The 18,574-nt window shown below is 39.8% G+C and overlaps 1 protein-coding gene across 1 annotated transcript; it reads left to right on the forward strand.

The window, feature by feature from the left end:
* Positions 1 to 7,255: 7,255 nt before the first annotated feature.
* LOC144629852 (protein Wnt-10a-like) lies at positions 7,256 to 17,465 on the forward strand. The gene is made up of 4 exons (XM_078488076.1): positions 7,256 to 8,658; positions 8,745 to 9,013; positions 10,396 to 10,658; positions 16,798 to 17,465. The coding sequence occupies exons 1-4, from the start codon at positions 8,582 to 8,584 to the stop codon at positions 17,272 to 17,274; spliced, it is 1,086 nt and encodes a 361-aa protein (XP_078344202.1). The 5' UTR covers positions 7,256 to 8,581; the 3' UTR covers positions 17,275 to 17,465.
* The last annotated feature ends 1,109 nt before the right edge of the window (positions 17,466 to 18,574 follow it).

The raw sequence follows: 18,574 nt of genomic DNA on the forward strand, positions 1-18,574 counted from the left end.
AATACAAAAGATAAGATAAGATAAGATAAGAACTTTAATAGTAATCTCCCCATAGGGCTTTTCAGAAACTATTTACAATAAAAAAAAAGGTATGGATGTCCATAAGTGACGAAGATTGAAACGGATTGCGATATGGGTTTTTTGTAATGTTGTTGGGCTGAACAGTTTTCAAGTTTATTCTTGTTTGCTTGTAACTTATAATTATAATACCTAGGAGACAAATTTGGTTGCAATGAAGTTATGGTTTTGTCATTTAGATCCAGAGAAGTAATTTCTTTTCAAAAAGTAAGTTTCGTAGCGAGTTTTCGGCAAAACGTAATAAAATAAACATTACTCGGCGGTGACACAGTCCCTTTAAGCAGCCAGAACATATAAGTGCCCCATAACTGCCTAACGATGGTGCACCTTGCTGTGTTAGGTGAGACAAGCAAGTGCGTGTATTTGTCAACAAAACACGAACGGACAGACTCTAACCCTTTTTATATACAATCTGAGTACACTGCAAGCGATCATCGACTTAACGAACCAAACAATAATGTTTAAAAATAAGAAGTGTAGTAGTACATAATTACACGGGATTAGATCAATAATATAAAAATCACAAATAGATAGATAGATAGATAAACTTTATTAATGTGTCAAGGCCACATAAGCCGTACAAAAAATAAAGCTTACATGGTTCATAAATCGTTCATCAGCTGTGGTCGTTCATAAATACAGTCAGCGAGAAGCTTGTTCAAAGCAAGTCGATGGCTTTCACAATCAAGCAACAAGCAAGTCAACCGCACACAAATATGTATTTATTGAGCTGCAGTTTACCTTTGAACATGAAAGCGCTTCAAGTTGTTATCCTCTTCGATTTAGCTTGGTATTGGATCGTTGATTATTTGAGGAATATATTTTTATTCCACTTCTGCAAGCCTTGAAGCTGAAGACACTTCCAATAATGCACGATTTTTGTGCATTATTGTCAATACTGCACTGTCGGAGTTTACTGACGACAGGTAAAGCAAAATCACGTGATCTATTTTAACCAATGCGCGCGTGGATTTTGGACAGTGAACGAAGATTGTATATTAAATAAAGTATCTATTTTCTACCACGGTAAGTAAATATGTCTTACATGACATTTGAGTGAGTAGTATCACTGTATATTTTTACGAGTCTTGGAGTAGTGGAGAGCCCTTTAGGGTGAGAGTTCTCTGACGTACGAAAATTGCCAACTCAGCAAGTTCCATGACTCTGACAACAGGTCACGTGATGCAAGTTAAAATTTGGAAAAGAATCCCAAAGATCCGTTTCGAAAACCTGGAACGGCAATAAGCACACAATCTATTAAGGGAACGTTAACTGGAATCTTCTTTGCCCCCGAAACGAGCCGGAAACTAATTCAATTACCCTTTTGGTTCAATTTTTCTGTAGCGGCAAACAATTTCCGCCAAACTTAACTTTCAGTTAATTGTATGCGTTTTCTATCACCCATACATTTTCACAAAATTAATTCTCGCTAAGATGAGTCTTAACACAGGATGCCGGTAGAAAACCACCACCACCACCAACAGCAAGATTATTACCACCCATATACAACACACATTCTTTTTTCACAGTATATTAATTTAAGATAGAATGCTGGCTCTCCTTAGAAATAACCAAACAGGGCAGCTATCCTCAGTAAATAACAACATATACAAGAGTTTCACTGAGGGAGGCACACTGAGGACCATTGTCAAGGCAGTGTGTTACATGAGTAGATTAAAGAGCTTATAAATGAGCGTTAGTCTTGTAAGTTCCCACTGGGCGTTAACCTTAATAAGGAAATGGACCTACGGGAGGCAAAAGCAAAATATTTGACCTCGGTAGAATTTGAAGCAGCAATCACAAAGATCTCCGGAAAGGGGTTTTCTTTGTTCTGCCGACTGACCTACGAGGACAGATGGTTACAAGACTCGGGCAGGTCTTAATACAGCTAGTTCGGAGGGCGGAAAAAGCACGGTGCGCGAGACCAAAAGTTGGTCTGGGATCACTGGATGCAATTGCATGGCAGAGGAAATGAAAAGTTGAGCAGTGAAGATGTTCCTCTCAGGAGGCCTCTGTAGCAATACTACCTCGATGTCTGATGTTCATCAGCGGAAAAAGGCTGTCCACGCGAGGGGAAGACGTGCAAACCGTCTGTCACCATCAACATAGCCGTGGGCCACCACCCAACTACATCGGCGCGCGTGCATGTGCTCCGACCTTTCTCGAATTAGCTATACTCTTACATGCATTCAACGGAACTGCAAAATTAATGGAGTGCAATATTAGCGGAGCATGCACAAGTGATAAGTTTTAAAGGTACGAAGGCACATAGGTATCATAAAACTTGTATTGAGGATGTTTACATAAATAACAGTTTTTGCTAGTTTTAAAACAAAATGTCTTCGTTAGATAATTATAGTCTGCTGGAGGCATTTGACATTGTAAAGGTACTTTTCCGTGTTTGTTTATAGACACACTCTCCTGTCACCAAGAACTGATAAAGTAAATGGATCAAGAAAAGACACGAGATGCTTAGTGAAAAATAGTAGGAAAAAATATAGTTTGTGTTTCATAAAACGTACGTCCTCGTTTGATAGGTGTCTAACGGTCGCAGTTTTTCAATAATTCTCCTACTTGTCTGAAAAAGGGCATACGTGGCTATAAAAATTTTACCTTTTTCTAATCGACTGAGATAATACACTCTTCAGTCTTGGCCACAGTCAGACCAAGCGGAAATTGGTGGAAAGGGCCGAGCGCGTGGCGCCGGCAGCGGGCACGGTCTTAAATAGACTAAACGCCCGGCAGCCAAAATTTTTTACAGAATTTCCACTGAAAGATTCTTTTAAACTTCTTGAGAGTATTAGATGTGTTTTTAGAAATGTTGAGCGATTCCAAAAACCATGTTGGTTTTCTATTTGACGAAATACCTGAACTTGGGCATACCGTAAAATCGCTGTGTTCTCGACACTTAAAAATTTTTGGCTCAGCCCGGCATTCAGAAATACTCACCAAATTCCCGCAGAAAGTCTCATTTGAGGTATTAAAAGACTGAAAATCTCGTTATGAGGTTTTGGAACTGCAATCCCATTTAAGTAAGTACCTTCTAGTGCTACCCGCGTTGGTCTGTAGCAAAACTGTCGTTACCATCCTGTTTTATGTCGCCTCTAGAGGAAGCAGCATGTTGCAACGGACACAAGACGAATTTACATGACGATGATTGTATATTTTTCCAGTTACGGACAAAAATGCTATACAATAAAGACTAAGAGCCTTTCCATTAGTCAGAACTGGCCGGTCAGACCGCTTTATTCGAGAAAAAAATTCCGTTGTTAGTCAGATTTGTCTTGTCAAATCAGTCAATGCAAATTTATTATGCGCTGTTGTGGTGGATTTGTGGGAAAATCTCGTGAAAAAGGCATTTTTCACGTTCAAACCCACCGGACTGGCCGGCCAGTTCTGTCTGACAAATGGAAAGCGCCCTTAAAATAAATTGGTGACCAAAGAACGCGTGTTTTTTTATCAAATTTTCAGACATCCCATGGTTTGATATCAAATTGACATAACAAGACTTTGTTTTGGTTGTGGTTTGCTGATATTTGCAATAAAACCCTACAGCAACAGCTCAGGCTTAGAAACTAAAGACAAAATACTTTAAAACTTTCAGGCTGCAATTTTAGCTAATGAAAAGGTATATGATCTGGGTCAGTCAATTCAACCGGCAACTATGTTACAGAAAGTATCAGCTTATATAATGATACACGAGTTAATACATGAGTTAAACAGATAACAAGATTATCTGGACTGCAAGTGACCTTAACTAGTGAGAGGTTATGCACTGAAAAGGCTGTTAATTGAATTATTTGACCGGTTCCCTTTTAAACTGGCCGCTCAGACAAACCCGCCGAGCGCTTGATGGCACATGATTTTGGATATCCCATATCATATGCCTCGTGCCTTTCTTTAACATACTTTCTTATTACAGACGCTCTTCAAATCAAGTGCTATTGTCTAAAGAATAGTTTGAGACACAAAAAAAGCACTTGATACTTGCCACAATGGTAATGTTTCATTTTTTAAAGCTTTTTAAGGCTTTTGTAGCCTTTTTTTACTATAACCATTGACATTTCTGAGGGGGGAGGGGGAGGAAGTTCCGCAGTTTCAACTTTCCGTACTCTCGTCTCTCGTCTCCCACACAGTTCCCTCTGGATTTAGATTTCTTAATTAAATAAATAAATAAATAAATTAATTATATTTCCTCCCCCGCCTCCCGTGGCACTCTCTTGTAGACCTCCCAATCTAAAGGAATCGACTGGTGCAATCCAATATGGCGGACAACAAAACTGATCCCTCCTAATTGTAAATCGTCTCTTTATATTAGCTTGCAGAGCAAAGTAGGGTCAACTATTCTCAAAAAACCAAACTACACTGAACTTTACTCAAACTTTAATTGACTACAGCTATCGGAGAGTAGTTTTGGATATATATTAACATCCTTCTTTAACTTAATAAGCAGTACCACCAGAAAGAACTGCTCAATACCTTTCATTGGGCCTTGAACAGGATAATAAACTGTTCTAACTTTTAACTCACTTAGTGTCGAAAGCATGAAAGCAGATGAGAAGTAATTCAATGTGGTACTATTTATTTTTTTTATGTTGTACACAAAATACGTCTGCGAGCGAGACCCTAGTGTGTGGCCATTTAAATTAAAGCTATTGGGCGGTATTTGCCGGATGCATCTTGAACAGCAAAATAAATACTAGCGCCACGTCAAAGTACAGCTTAGTAGCATTCATTATTAAATTTAATGATATCACACCAGGATTCCTGGCTGGATCCAAGGTTATGAAACGCTTTTATATTTAAACTGGTTACTGCTCGCTCCTGCCAAAAACCGGCGACCTTAGCGAACGTCATTATCTCTATTTTGTCTAATTGCTATGAACCCACAAACATACAAATACCTTAATGGAGCCTTGTCAAGGATTTGACCAGATTTTTGAACAGCCAAAATATTTGTGTCGCGCGCAGGAAACTAAAAATAATAGTCCATATTTTATTAAAAATTAGTCCCGGGGGCACTCCCATAATGGCCAACGGGGAGGCCGCCCGAAGGGGACCTCAGGCTCAGGAAGAAGGGAGGGACACAAGAGGACAAGGGAGAAACTCAAGACAAAAGGGCCAAAGAACAGTGCAAATGGCTGATGGAAAAGCGCAGAAAGAAAGAAAATGCGCAGCAGCCGGCGGAAGAAAGAGGACCCAGAAAGGAACGAAAGGGGCAACGCAAAATGGAAAAAAGGGAAGGGGAGAGCCGGGGCGGAGCCCCCCGTAAAAACGTTTTTGGGACCCCCCCCCCCGGGAAATTAGTATATTGGAGCACTGAAACTGTTAACGAGCATCTTTGGCTGCGGATGGCTCGGATGGAAATGGATTGCAACTTGCAAAATTAAGGCTTAACTTTTCAAGTTGTTTCCGAGCGTCTTCAAAAAAATCAACATTTATAGCCGTAGCTTGATTTCTATCCGCAAATAAGGGGTATATCTTCCTTTAGATGTTCAAAGATTATCTTCTTTAATGGGTTAAATTACCTACCAACAATTTCAGAACAGTTTAGACCAAAAAATCTGCAAAATCCCCGTGACGTAGCCTCTTTTTAATAGAATCGAAAAGGATGTAAACTTATTGCAAACAACGATTTTTATATCATAAATATGTGTCGATGATCGTGAGAGACAAAAAAAAGATCGTGTCTCACGACGAGTGTCACGTGGACCGACGCGACGCACACTGCAGCCATCAGGCGAAGTCGACGTGGCCAGCCGCGCGCGGAGCCCTCGGTTCCGTGTACTGTGCGGGTCCGCTGTCGAGTTCCTGTGGACGTGGGATCCATGCCGGGACATCCACATCCCGGAGGGGAGTGAGACGGGGAAAGGGAAAACTATAAGGGGGTGTGGTGTGGTGTGGAGGGGAGGGGGGGGGTGTCGTGTGTGAGGAGGAGGGAGAAGGACCACAGGGAAGAAACAGAGAGGGGGGGGAAGAGGAGGAGAACAGAGGGACGACGCGCCAGAGGGAGCACACCCACAACAGGATAGGGGAGAGATCGAAGCGGAGAGGGACACAACAGGAAGGACCGAAGGGAGCCCGAAAAACACAACAAAGAAGAAGAGGGACCGAGGGAACAGACGGAACAGGAGGAGCACCAACACAGCTGAAAACCAACCAGGCAGGAGGACAGGGGAGAAGACGGGAGGAGGGACAGGACACAGTCGGAGACAAACGAAAAATATTTATTATTATTAACGATTTATTAGTAAATTTCAGTCTTTCATTTTATTATCGTATCTTTAAGTTTGTCAGGTTTTATTTAATTATGATTGCTAATGCAATTCAGGAAATAATTTAAGCAAAAGACCGCCCTATTTACTGCAACTGTCTATACATACAATTTATAGACATTGTGCATGATGAATTATAGCCGGTGGGGTATTCGAAAAACTTTTGTACGGGGAGGCTCCGCCCGGAGATCCAACCCCTTACCCTTTTATATACCATTTTGATAGAAAAGGTACCCCTTTCGTATACCTTTTACTGAAAAAAGGCACCCCTTTCATATACCTACACGACACCACATTTACCTAAAACGGGAAGTTTTCTTGTCATTTTTATGTAGCGCTTAATAAATTAAGACGATACAGCCAAAAGTTGCGTCTGCTCGAAATATTTAATGTAAAGGCCTTTTTAAATATCATTATGGCAGATCTCTCTACCCTTTCATATACCTAAACTTGTGAAATCCCTACCCTTTTATATACCTGGAGCCTGAAAAAGGTACCCCTTTCGGGCGGAGCCTCCCCGTATAGGCCATTATAGGGAGTAACCCCCCGGGGAATTATACAAATTGAATAATTGACTTGACCTCAATACGTAACTAAAAAGCTTTATTTGCACTCAAGGAAGATTCTCGAAAGATCGAAACCAAAGTTATCTGATATTACTGAAGAGCTTTTGAGCCTGGAATAAATAAACAGCAACTCACTGAACAATCGATGGAATTCCATTTAAGTGCTTTATAAGTGCTAACCGCGTTGGTCGACGGAAAACCAAACTGCCGTTCCTGTCTTTGAATGAAAAGGAGCAAACAGTTTCATAACGCGCATACAGGAAAGTGTATATTTGTTTTTTATTTTTTCTAGAGAGTTAACATGCCAATTCCCAGTTGTACATCCACTCGGGTGTTTTTACTTATGAATCGTGTAAATTCCCGTGACCTACAACTCTGTGCTTTTCATCAAGTTTTTAGGAAGAAAAATTAATTACTCGGCACTAAAGATTGGTGAAGATTTGATTGCACAGATTTCTCGATGACATTACCAAACCGTGTTAGGGCGCGTCAGTACAATAGCATAGGTAATAGATTGGGGTGTAAAACTGTAAGACAAGATACCAGAGTTTACACAACAAAAAATGTCTCGTAGACAACCAGTTTATATGTTACGGTATTTGAAAGCCAAGTATAAGCTTATAAAGAACAACACGGGCTTGAGTAATAAAAAATAACACGATTATCACGACCTGCAAGTGGTTATAACGAATTTAACTTATTTAGTTCGGCACAAAGGTTATGGACTTCTGATGAATGTGACAAGCCAGACTTATTTTATGGAATACATTGCATACCTTTCCATTTATAACTAATGCAAAAACCTTAAAATAATAATAAAAAAAATAATAAAGCTAGGCTGATCAAGACGGGTAAAAACCAACTTCGTACTTAGAAGGAAGTATATTAATAGATTAACGGGATTTATTTCATTAAAACAGCTGTCTACATTTCAATTGTAGACTGAGAACTCTACTAATTGAATTATCTGACCGGACTCTCTTTAGACCACTATGTTTTCTTATGTTGACAATGTATGACCTGGGGTATCTCATAACGTATTTATTCCACAGGCCCTCCCCCCAGAGACTTAACTTATGCCTCGTAATGTTTATGTCTGTGTATAAGTGACACTACATTTTCGTCATCGCGGTATTCGTCGTGGCAGCTTTTCGGACAAAACAACATTCTTAAGATTATGATATGTAGGGTAGAAGACAAAAATATCGTGAATGACAAAAGGGTTGGAGAAGTTTCTAAAAGGCGATCGTCATCCCCCAACTACATAGAACAAGGGTAATTAACTTGGTGTCTTATTCCCTGTCTATCGTCAAGGGAAAGCGACCTCAGTCATTCAAATGCATGCGTGCCAAAAGAGGCCATATTACCCAACTGATGAACGTTGATGTATTTCCGACGTAACGATTCGTCAGTGCCACGCGCAGCGACCACTGATATAGCACCATAAGTCTTTGATATGTCACTCACGAGGTTGGCGGTCTGTTAGTAATGAGTGTGAAATTGGCTTTCAATATTTACTGCACCTTGGCTCATTATTTCAGCTGCAGGAGTCCTCTTTTGAAAACACGACGTACCTAAGTAGCTCGACAGTGGTCCCTGAGATACCGTAGTGAGCAATCAATTAGGACATTGCCTTTGACCGTCTCGTTTGCCAGTGAAACGATGAATATCTCCCTGCAGACAAGAATAGCGTTGGCCTGCGTTTTACTGTGCATGCAAGTGCTATCAAGTGATACAAGGTAAGTTCCCTTGTTTACGCTCATATAATAGATCGTAACCCTCCAAATATTGATGATAAATTCACCCGGCATCGCCGGTTCGTTAGACTTTCAGGGTACGATATCTTTACCTCTGGTCTTCCGCTGGAAGTGGATCCAATACTGAACCTAAACACTGTGTGCAAGAATACCCCTTCGTTGAACAAAGAGCAACTGGAACTTTGTAAATCACATGCTGATGTGGTGGCCAGCGCATTGCAAGGCGCTCAAATGGCTGTACATGAATGCAAGCAGCAGTTTGCATACAGTCGATGGAACTGTTCTTCGCTGGAATCCAAAAACCGCAACCCTTTGACAAGTGCCCTGTTAGCAAGAGGTGAGTAGGTATAATCACGCACGACTTCTTGGTCATAAATTCAATTCTCTCTCTCGTTTTTTTTTTCCTAGGCGCTCTACATTCCAATAGGGGCTCTTTGTCAGGCTTAGGTTAACAGGAAAGAAGGGCAACGTATTTAGAGCTTGAAACAAAACTTCTAGATTGTTCATGAAGGATCTGTGCAGAATGTAGCAATCGTCGAAACAAAAACAAATACAAGAGACTGTTAAGTGACGGAGCACCATAATTTCTTTGCATGTGACCTTCCCCTTGTAACTACACTTTAATCGTTTGTTCTGCCTCTCTCTGCGCTTGCCGTGAGACTTTCCTAGCAGTTGCGCGGATCTTAACTGAACGCTAGCAACACTATAAACAAACAGATTTGCCTGCTATGCTAAAGGAAGCGAAAATAAGTCACGTCAGAAAAACCCATTAACTTTTATTATTATAATGTACAAGGTCTGTAGCTTAAATGCTCTTGTAAAAGTAAACATACAGTACAAGGTTAGGCCAGACGTAAGCAGCTTATTCTACAGCGACACATGTTAGCCCTTGCCAATCTCATCCGATTGACTTAACTTTAGGTTGTGAGGTTCATTGTTTGAGTGCAATGAAACGTCCTCTCAAAGAGTTTAAATTCCTCTTAAAATGGAAAGCAAAGAGCAGACCTTGATACTTATCAGAAGAGCACTAATCCGCTCATTAGAAATGTATCTGTTATGTTTTAATCGACTGAGGAAGCCGAACAGAATGAACAGAAAGTATCTGAAACGCGAAAGCAATCTCTTCATTCGATACATCTTACTTATGCGGCAACAAACCGCTCACCCGAACGGTATCTAGGACTTGAATCGTTGCATTAATTTGCATTACAAAAAAATACACGATAGGTAATAATCAATCACATATGTGGGTTTGAGCGTTATAAGCAGCCGTTTTACTTTCGATCGAATGCAATGTCTTCTAGATAATTTGGGACACATTGTTTCACTTTTTTGTACACACTCCTCTGTAATCTTTGACAAGATCTTCACCTGCCCCACTACTGACCCTTTCCGGTTTTTCGTTACAATCCTGCTCGCGGCAAACCGAAATCTTACTTTTAATGCCCTGTGCCTTAAGGGACAATTTTTGCTTTCGGAGTACTAAAATTGGCGAAAGTCTCCTGCAAGAAATGCACCGACGATGGAGAAAAGTAATTGTATGGGTGTCCAGTCACGGACACTGAATCAGCCTGATTCAGTAGCGACAGCCATGGCATCACTATCACTTGTTTCGCCAGTACACTTGCAATGACTTTGACCACTGTTCGTAGCCATGTCTTAGGCTCTGAGTTTGAAGTGAAACTGGTGACAGTGTCCCTTTAATTAATTAACTTGCAGGATTTAGAGAGACCGCCTTTGTACACGCCATTATTTCTGCGGGAATGACACAAGCAATTGGAACATCGTGCAGTATGGGGAAACTGGGAACATGTGGGTGCGACGCCACCGTCACTGGAGAGGGCCGAGGATATAGCTGGGGTGGTTGCAGCGACAACACTCTTTACGGCGCAGAGTTTGCAGCTAAGTTCATGGACTCTCGAGAAAAAGGCACTGATATAAAATCTCTGATGAATCTGCACAACAACCGAGCGGGTCGTATGGTGAGTAGTAAGTAAAATAGTCTTCATCAACACCTAGTGACATCATCAGACTGGACATAGAGTGTCAGCAAAGTAAAAGTCTGACAAATGTTTTATTAGAATTACCACTTGAAAAAACTTGAAAAACAAAAAACACCACATGGAAATACTGCTCAATAGCTTTCAATTGAATAACCGCAACTCAGTAGGGTTTCGTCCACCTAAGCCAAAGTTAGAACCACCTTGTACAGCATAATAAACAGTCCCATATGAGAGCACTGTTCTATAGCTTTTAATTGAATAGTCACACACTAGGGTTCTGTTTCATCCACAGACTTAAAAGTTAGAACCACCTTTTACAGAATGATAAACAATACCACACGAAAGTACTGCTCAAAAGCTTTTAATTGAAAAGCCTCACACTATGGCTTTATCCACATAAGCCAAAGTTTGAATCACATTAATTACTTTACTCAATACAAGGTTAAACTTAGGAGGGGAAGGAGTTAAACATTGGCATACAAGTCCAACACAACAGAGGACTCCAGCCACAGTCCCTCCTATTATTTGTCAGGTTACTTGCCCCAGCAATTCGTACGTGTTCATCAGTGTCGTCTGTGAGGTGGTTTTGATTAGATCCTTCATCGTATCGTGCAAAGATTATAGATTGGTCAGAAATGAATGCCTTGCGATTCAGAACTGCACGCCAGGGTCATAGATGTGACACAGTTATATCATATGTTAAACTACAATGACACGAACATTTCAAAAAGCACGAAACAATTTAAACCAGTTGTAAAATTCAATTTTAAACCGACAAACAGTTGCATAATCATTTTGCTTGCATAGTGCAATAATTTTAGCCTTTTTCACTTTCTAGCTTATCCGATTGTGAAAATACTTATGTACATGTACGTGAGCTGTTAATTGGATTTTCTCACTTCTAAGTCTTGGCGCGAGAACTTTTCGCGGTTTCACAAATCTCGAGCTAAAACTTATCGTGTCTTAAAAATTAGTTCTAAAAGTCGGTAAAGCCTTTGAAAGTCAAATAAAATCATTCAATCAGTCAGTCATTTCAATTTCAATCGCAATTAATGAAACCAATCCATGCTTGAGTAGCTAATCTTCCTTACGAAAGGAAGTCGTTTAATAAATTCCTGACAGGGGATTTGTTTACGTTAAAGTGACAAAACTTGTTTTTGTGACTAGGTACACCTGAGAAGAACAACACAACTAGCAAACGGCATTTTAATTTAGTTGTGGCAATTCGCAAACCACTTTATATTCTCGTGATTTTCGTATGTCGCCGTCTGTCATTTAAGTAGAAGGTCTTTGAACCCCTTGACATTTCATAAATAGCTAATTTCCTGTTCGGATCTAACTTGTTTTCATAACGTCATTCGAAGGAAATCTCCATCGAATGACGTTTGAAAACTTAGCTTTTTTATGATCCGAACAGGAAATTAACTGTTTCGATAAGACAGTCAGTAAAAACCAGCCTGGTTAATTAGCTAATTTAGTCAAGGCATGGGAGAGCCAAGATATACCCGCTGCGTTTGTCGCAATTGGTTTAATAGGTCTTTAAAGACGTCTGGGTATTCGTGCCTTTTAATTGTTGTATTCGTTTTGAATTCTGCACATGTTATGTCAATTTATGGAGTTCAAAAGGGCATCTTTCAAAACAGCAGGCAAATTCCTTGCTAATTAGAACCAGAAATCTAGAAATCAGAAACCAGAAATCACTGAGCTATCCTTGGCAGAGGGAAGTATAATAAATTTGTCAGTTTATCAAGGAAACATTTACGGGCCGTGTGAACAAGAACCGTTGCACATTGTATACTTAGGACGACTAGTTAAGGGAGCTCTGTATTACGAGATACCCTAGGCCTAGAATGGCTCACCATTTTACGATGATTTACTATCAGGTCTGCAGTGTTGGGGCAGGATTAGCAAGTCTTATCAAGTAACATGTGGACAAAACGGCACATTTGCAAATCTAATTAGCACAAATTGTTTGCCTTGCATGAGGAACACTTTAGCTCTCCATTGGGCTTATCCATTCAGAAACAAACACACATGTTGAGACCAAGTCGGGACTAAGTAATGTAACAAACGATTTTGAGACGAATGACGACTTAAGATAACACTAGAATGAAAAATTACATTTGACACATGAAATGGAATGGGTGATGTCTATTTTCCCAGATGTGCCACAAAAGATACTGCCTGTTATCGCGCCACTCCTGTACAAAATAAGGGAGATTCTAATCGATATAAGACCTGGTATGAAATAACCGGTTGACTCATTTTTTACAACTTTTACATACTAACAACAATGCTTCAAACGTAATTGGTATATATTTTAGAATGCTTGTTTTATAACATTCCTAATAAGACATTTTTTTACTGCGGAGTTGTCCAAGTGATACTGTGATACGATGTTAACTCTGATGAACAGAATAAATGGGAAAAATGTTGATACGGTGCGTCCGCTCCTCGATAACCGATGGTCAAAGTTGTCTAAAACGGATAGCAAAACTCATCACTTGATTCTTGTCCCTGGACAATGAGAAATTAACGTGTTAATAATGCTAAGAAATCCCATTTGTTTGTCAGTTAGCTACAATTGCGTCTTTAAATGGATAATTCTCGTTTTGATCTGAAAGTTAACCCTTTCGCTTCAAGAGTTAAACTTCAATTGATTCAATTAACGTAGTGTTCGGGGTACTGAACTTCACGTCTGTGCAGTAAATGACAGCTATTGATGAGTGCTTTCATGGGTACTTTTAATTTCGTTATACGAGAAGGCTCCAGCGTTTGTAAGTAAGTAAGTAAAGTCTTTATTTAACGAGGGTAGCACTAAAATAGCATAAAAACACTAACAAACCAGTGGCCCTCAACAGTTAGTCTGTAGATGAAACCCTAATTTTCGATCATTCAAGTGAAAGCTATTGAGCAGTACTTTCATGTGGCACTGTTTATTATGCTGTACAAAGTGGTGCTAACTGTGAAGTTTGTGGATGAAGCCCTAGTATGTGACCATTTAAATCAAAGCTGTTGAGCGGTACATTCATGTGACATTGTTTATTATGCTGCCTGCTCTTAGCGCCGATGATGTACCTTATTGTTACTTATTTTCGCGGGCACTTAATTTCGCGAAAATGGAACAGGAATATTTCGCGAGACTTAATTTTCGCGATTTGGCCAAAAATACGTAATTAGCATAAAAAATACAATAGAGATCGTTTAGAATTAATTTTCGCGGGTCTTTAATTTCGCGATTTTCAAAAAATCGCGAAAATCGCGAAAATTAAGTCCCGCGAAAATAAGTAACAATTCTTGGTTTTCATGTTACGTCATAAAATTCTGAAATCAAAATTTACTAGGCCTGCTAAATTTTCGTTGTCATTAGGCGAAAGATAAACTAAAAATATATATTTTTGCAAATTTCCAGATCGATAGTGTCATTCGTTTTTAAAACAGAGCATTTTGAATATTTGAGTTCTCCGTCGTATGTGACATCAAGCTGAGTGCCGTGACAAAGCTGTTTTGTTTGAAAAAAGGCCTTTCCTTTCCATTTTGTGCAGAATGAACATTTCAGATATAATAAGTGGTGTTTTTGTGAAAGTGTACTAGCTCTTAAGCCAAGGATGGCCGCTGTTGTAAACAGAATTGAGTTCCAGATGGTTTCTCTGACATCACGGCGGCCATTACTGTGTCCCTCGGCAGGACACAGTTATGGCGGCTCCATACTAAGCTTTATAAATTTGCGTGGAAAGGTTCGGAAAATAACTCGCGAACGGTACACAGCACAGACCCGAAACTTGGAGAAAGTGTTTATCTATTTATCATCTATAATATTTGAAATTCATAGCTTCTGTAGTTGAATGGTTTCGAATTTATTTTTTGATTGCGTGACAGTGAAAACCAGCAATAAGGTACAGGGTTACAAGGTGGTTCTAACTTTGAATTCTGTGAATGAAACCCTAGTGTCACAGTGTGACCATTCAAACGAAAGCTATTGAGCGGTACTTTCATGTGGTACTGTTTATTATGCTGTACAAGGTGGTTCTAACAGTCTTTGGATGAAACCGTAGTGTGACCATTCAAATGAAAGCTATAGCTATTGAGAACTGCTTTCATGTGACATTGTTTGTGCGCGACACAAAAATAAATCTTAAAATGGACACTCGTGAGGTGAAAAGGTTTAAAGACAGAAAAAGCATGCTGCACAAGGTGGTTCTAACTTTTTAAGTCTGTGGATGAAACCCTAGTGTGTGACCATTCATCGAGAACTGCTTTCATGTGGCTCCGTTTGTGCACGACAAAATAAATCTTAAAATGGACACTCGTGGGGTGAAAAGGTGTAAAGACAAAAAATGCACAATAATCGCCTAAAGTAGCATTACTTAGCACCTTTTAAGACTAGCAGTCGTTTATCGCGAATTAGAATAAGTTACTTTTCAGCATTTTTTTCAGTCAAATGGGTTTAACTTTGTGGTTGAGATCAGTATCAAAACTATGCGGGAAAACCGGATTTTGCGGTTTTTCAAAGCGAAAAAAACAAGCAGCAGAAACTTCCATTCATGTACAGTGATGCCTAAAATACTAAATATCCGGACAGGAATGTGTTAAGTAAAAAAGAAAACATCCTTTCTGAATAATACTGTTGATAATCAGGAAAAAACAATGTTCTAATGAACGTATACCATCTTCGCATGCCCTTTTCCGGATATGTTCTTTTAATTTTGCACATTTCAATATTTCCGTCCTTCGTCTCAACCCCTCCCCTACAAGTAACTCAACCGTTTGCGAGGGGAGGGTGGTCAGACACCTTAAAAAAGGTTATTAAGGTATTATTTCAATTAAATCTGATGAACGGCCTGACAGATGAAGGTTGCAGTTCACAGCCTTATGATTTGAAAATTACGGCATTCATGTATTGTTCCTCCGAACTTTACCTATTGCGTCCTGTTAATAAGAACACATTATTTTTTTAATCCCCTGGTATTTGCAATGCATTTTATTAGTATTTGAATTCATTTCGAGACAAACAACTACGGTATGAGCAGCATAACCTAGTGGTGTTACATGGATGTATTAGGGAGGGTAGCAAGATGTAGATTTCTACAGCCCTCTGGAAGAGTTCGTCGGCCATCCAAATTTTACGTTAAAGAATTTTCACGATCCCATTCTGACTTTTGTTACCCTAAACAGATAAATCTCGTAATCCATTTTTTTCACACGACGTATATGCATAAGATAACGCGGGATAAGGGAATTCTTCAGATTTCTAGAACTCTTAGAACAGATTAAGAATATTTTCAAATAAAACCGTTATCGACCCTTAAAACCATCGTCAGCCTCTCTATCTCCACTTGTAAGTCAGTAAAATAAAAATTGTGTTTTATCTCATGAAGAGTATTCGGGATTAATTTGATTACCATGCATTCCAAATTTAAGTACTGTGAGAACGATGGTCGTGAGGGCATTTCAAAAATTTTCTTTCTCATCCTCCTTGAAGTAATGTTGCTTGCAGAGCATGAAACTCTGTCAAAACAGTAGCAAATAGAGCCAAGCCACTGGAGGTTTGGAGGAAAGGCCTGCTTTGATGTTCAACTGGGCGGGTTGGGAAAGTGGGAGGGGAGGAGGGGGGGGGGGCGGGGAAGAAGCGACGAAGGCGATCAGCGAAAATACGATACGATACGATAACTTTATTTAGACACGAAATTTCCATCAGCCATTTTAAAATTACAATCAACTCACTACCTACCTACTTAACTACAACTATTACACAATAAAATTCAAGGAATTAAGGAATCTCTTTTTGTGGGCATGGGAGTGGTTTGAATTCATTCCTTCCCCTCCAAGAGGTACCTTGTTAGGTCGAATCAGAGACTAAAGATACGTTACTAATGTAAAGCTAAGATTCGTTTCAGCTGACGTAACAACCCTGATTATGATCACCTTGTGTGTTTCGTTCTTTCATTCCATGGGTTTGGGGGGGGGGATAGTGGTGGGGGATATAAAGGAACTGATATTAGCTGCCGGGGGGGGGGGCTTTTTAAGCTTACTCGCTTACTCGTCACCTTGTTATCAACATTTATCATAAAGTGACCTGAACGTTAATTAGAATGTCTCAAAATCAATTATTTTTTAGGCAGTACTTGACCGTATGAAGACCAAGTGCAAATGCATTGGAGTTTCCGGTTCTTGCAGCTTGAAAACGTGCTGGAAGACAGTTCCAGAATTCATGGAAGTGGGAACCATTCTTAAGGAGAAGTATGACTACGCCACACAGATCCGTGTGAGCAACCGCAACCGCGGCAAAATACGGCCCCTTCAGCGAAAAACAAGAGCAATCAAACGGGAAGAGTTTCAAAGAGATCTGGTTTATTTCGAAGCCTCCCCGACTTACTGCGACAAAGACACCACCCTGAGCATAACAGGGACAAAAGACAGAGTGTGCAAAGTCGACTCACTGGGAACTGATAACTGTGACACTCTCTGCTGCGAAAGAGGCTACAACACAGTGCACAAGACAATCAAGAGAAGATGCCGGTGCCACTTTAACTGGTGTTGTTACGTGTTGTGTGACGAGTGCGTGGAGCACGCGTGGGTAACGATCTGCAAATAGTAACGCAACACCCCCGTCACAACATTTCTCGTCCTCAGAACTGGTTTCTGTATATTTATCGCAATACCATTTGGAATTATATCTTGATATATCAAGACAGTATTCTTTTGGTGAAGAGTAACTTTCTTCGCGTGGTGTGCATATACCTGAAGGAATGGATGCTTGGCAGAACACCCTTAAACTTCTGCAAGAGCCTGTCATCTGTGTATGCACTCAGACTAAATGAGGCGCAAGTGTCCTAAGAAGCCTCTTGAATTCAATTTAAGAGATTTTGGAGCACGATAAGGAGTTAGTACACTCAGTGACATTTGTTAAGGTCATTTACAATGGATTATTACCTAATGCATGAGGTACCTAGACCACGTTAGATTTTACAACTAAAAGTCCAGTTCGCGTTAAGGATTAAAAGGAACAGACTCTTATGAGTTCTGAAATGGGAAAACTGAGGAAACCTTAAGGAACCTTAACCTTAAGGTTAAGTCATCTTAAACCTAGTAAACACGATAGTCAGGAAAGTCTGACTGACAAATCTTTTTATTTTCAGACAATTTGGTGAACACCATAAAAATATCCCATTGTTCTTTATTTCATCTCCTGCCTGCTCGATATTGTTAGGAGAATTGCAGGGGAATAGCAGGGGCGTCCCCAGGGGAGGGTTTCAGGGTTTCCGGAACCCTCTTTCGAGTTTAAAATATTGCAAATGGATCCAAATAATGAAGACTGAGAACAGAATCGTTAAGAGAATCAAGAAAAGTGCAGAGAGTTAAAATGAAAACCGCGAGGTGTTTTAAGAAAATATTCCTTCTTAAACGTGACATACAACTGCGTTTTGAACGGCTTTATAACGACCGTTCTTGAGCAGCTGATTTCGGACATCATGGAGCTCCCTTCCCCTTTCATAAAGGCTGGGGACGCCCTGAATAGATCAGTGAAAAGGTTAATCCGATGCGCTTTTGAAAAAAAAATTAAACATGTACTTTTTCCAAACACGTTCACCAAATTGAATTATTTTCATATAATGTTTTTATTGTAAGGTTTTATATTCTGTATGTTCCTCTTGTATAAATCGTTATTTCTAATTTTCCACACCATTTTTGCTTATGAAAAATAATCTTAGCAGTAAGAAAGTAAATCTGTGTCTTCAAAGACCGGGTGGATTCAAATCTATGACCTAAGTCTGTGATACAAAACTGCTAACTCGTTTCCAGTCAAGTCTGTTAAGAAAATTGTTAAGAGAAGACTGGGCACGAGCCAGACTTAACTATGTGATGTTCTATGAAACCATTATAAAGGTTATACA

The sequence above is a fragment of the Oculina patagonica genome, chromosome 11, assembly GCF_052425735.1.
Source record: "Oculina patagonica isolate OP01 chromosome 11, crgOcupat, whole genome shotgun sequence".
Classification (NCBI taxonomy): domain Eukaryota; kingdom Metazoa; phylum Cnidaria; class Anthozoa; order Scleractinia; family Oculinidae; genus Oculina; species Oculina patagonica.

Bases quoted from the DNA above. Each gene is read 5' to 3' on its own strand.
- LOC144629852 (XM_078488076.1), top strand. From the start codon at position 8,582: ATGAATATCTCCCTGCAGACAAGAATAGCGTTGGCCTGCGTTTTACTG. The intron at 9,014-10,395 runs GTGAGTAGGTAT...ATTAACTTGCAG, and splicing joins AAGTGCCCTGTTAGCAAGAG to GATTTAGAGAGACCGCCTTT. The intron at 10,659-16,797 runs GTGAGTAGTAAG...ATTATTTTTTAG, and splicing joins ACAACCGAGCGGGTCGTATG to GCAGTACTTGACCGTATGAA.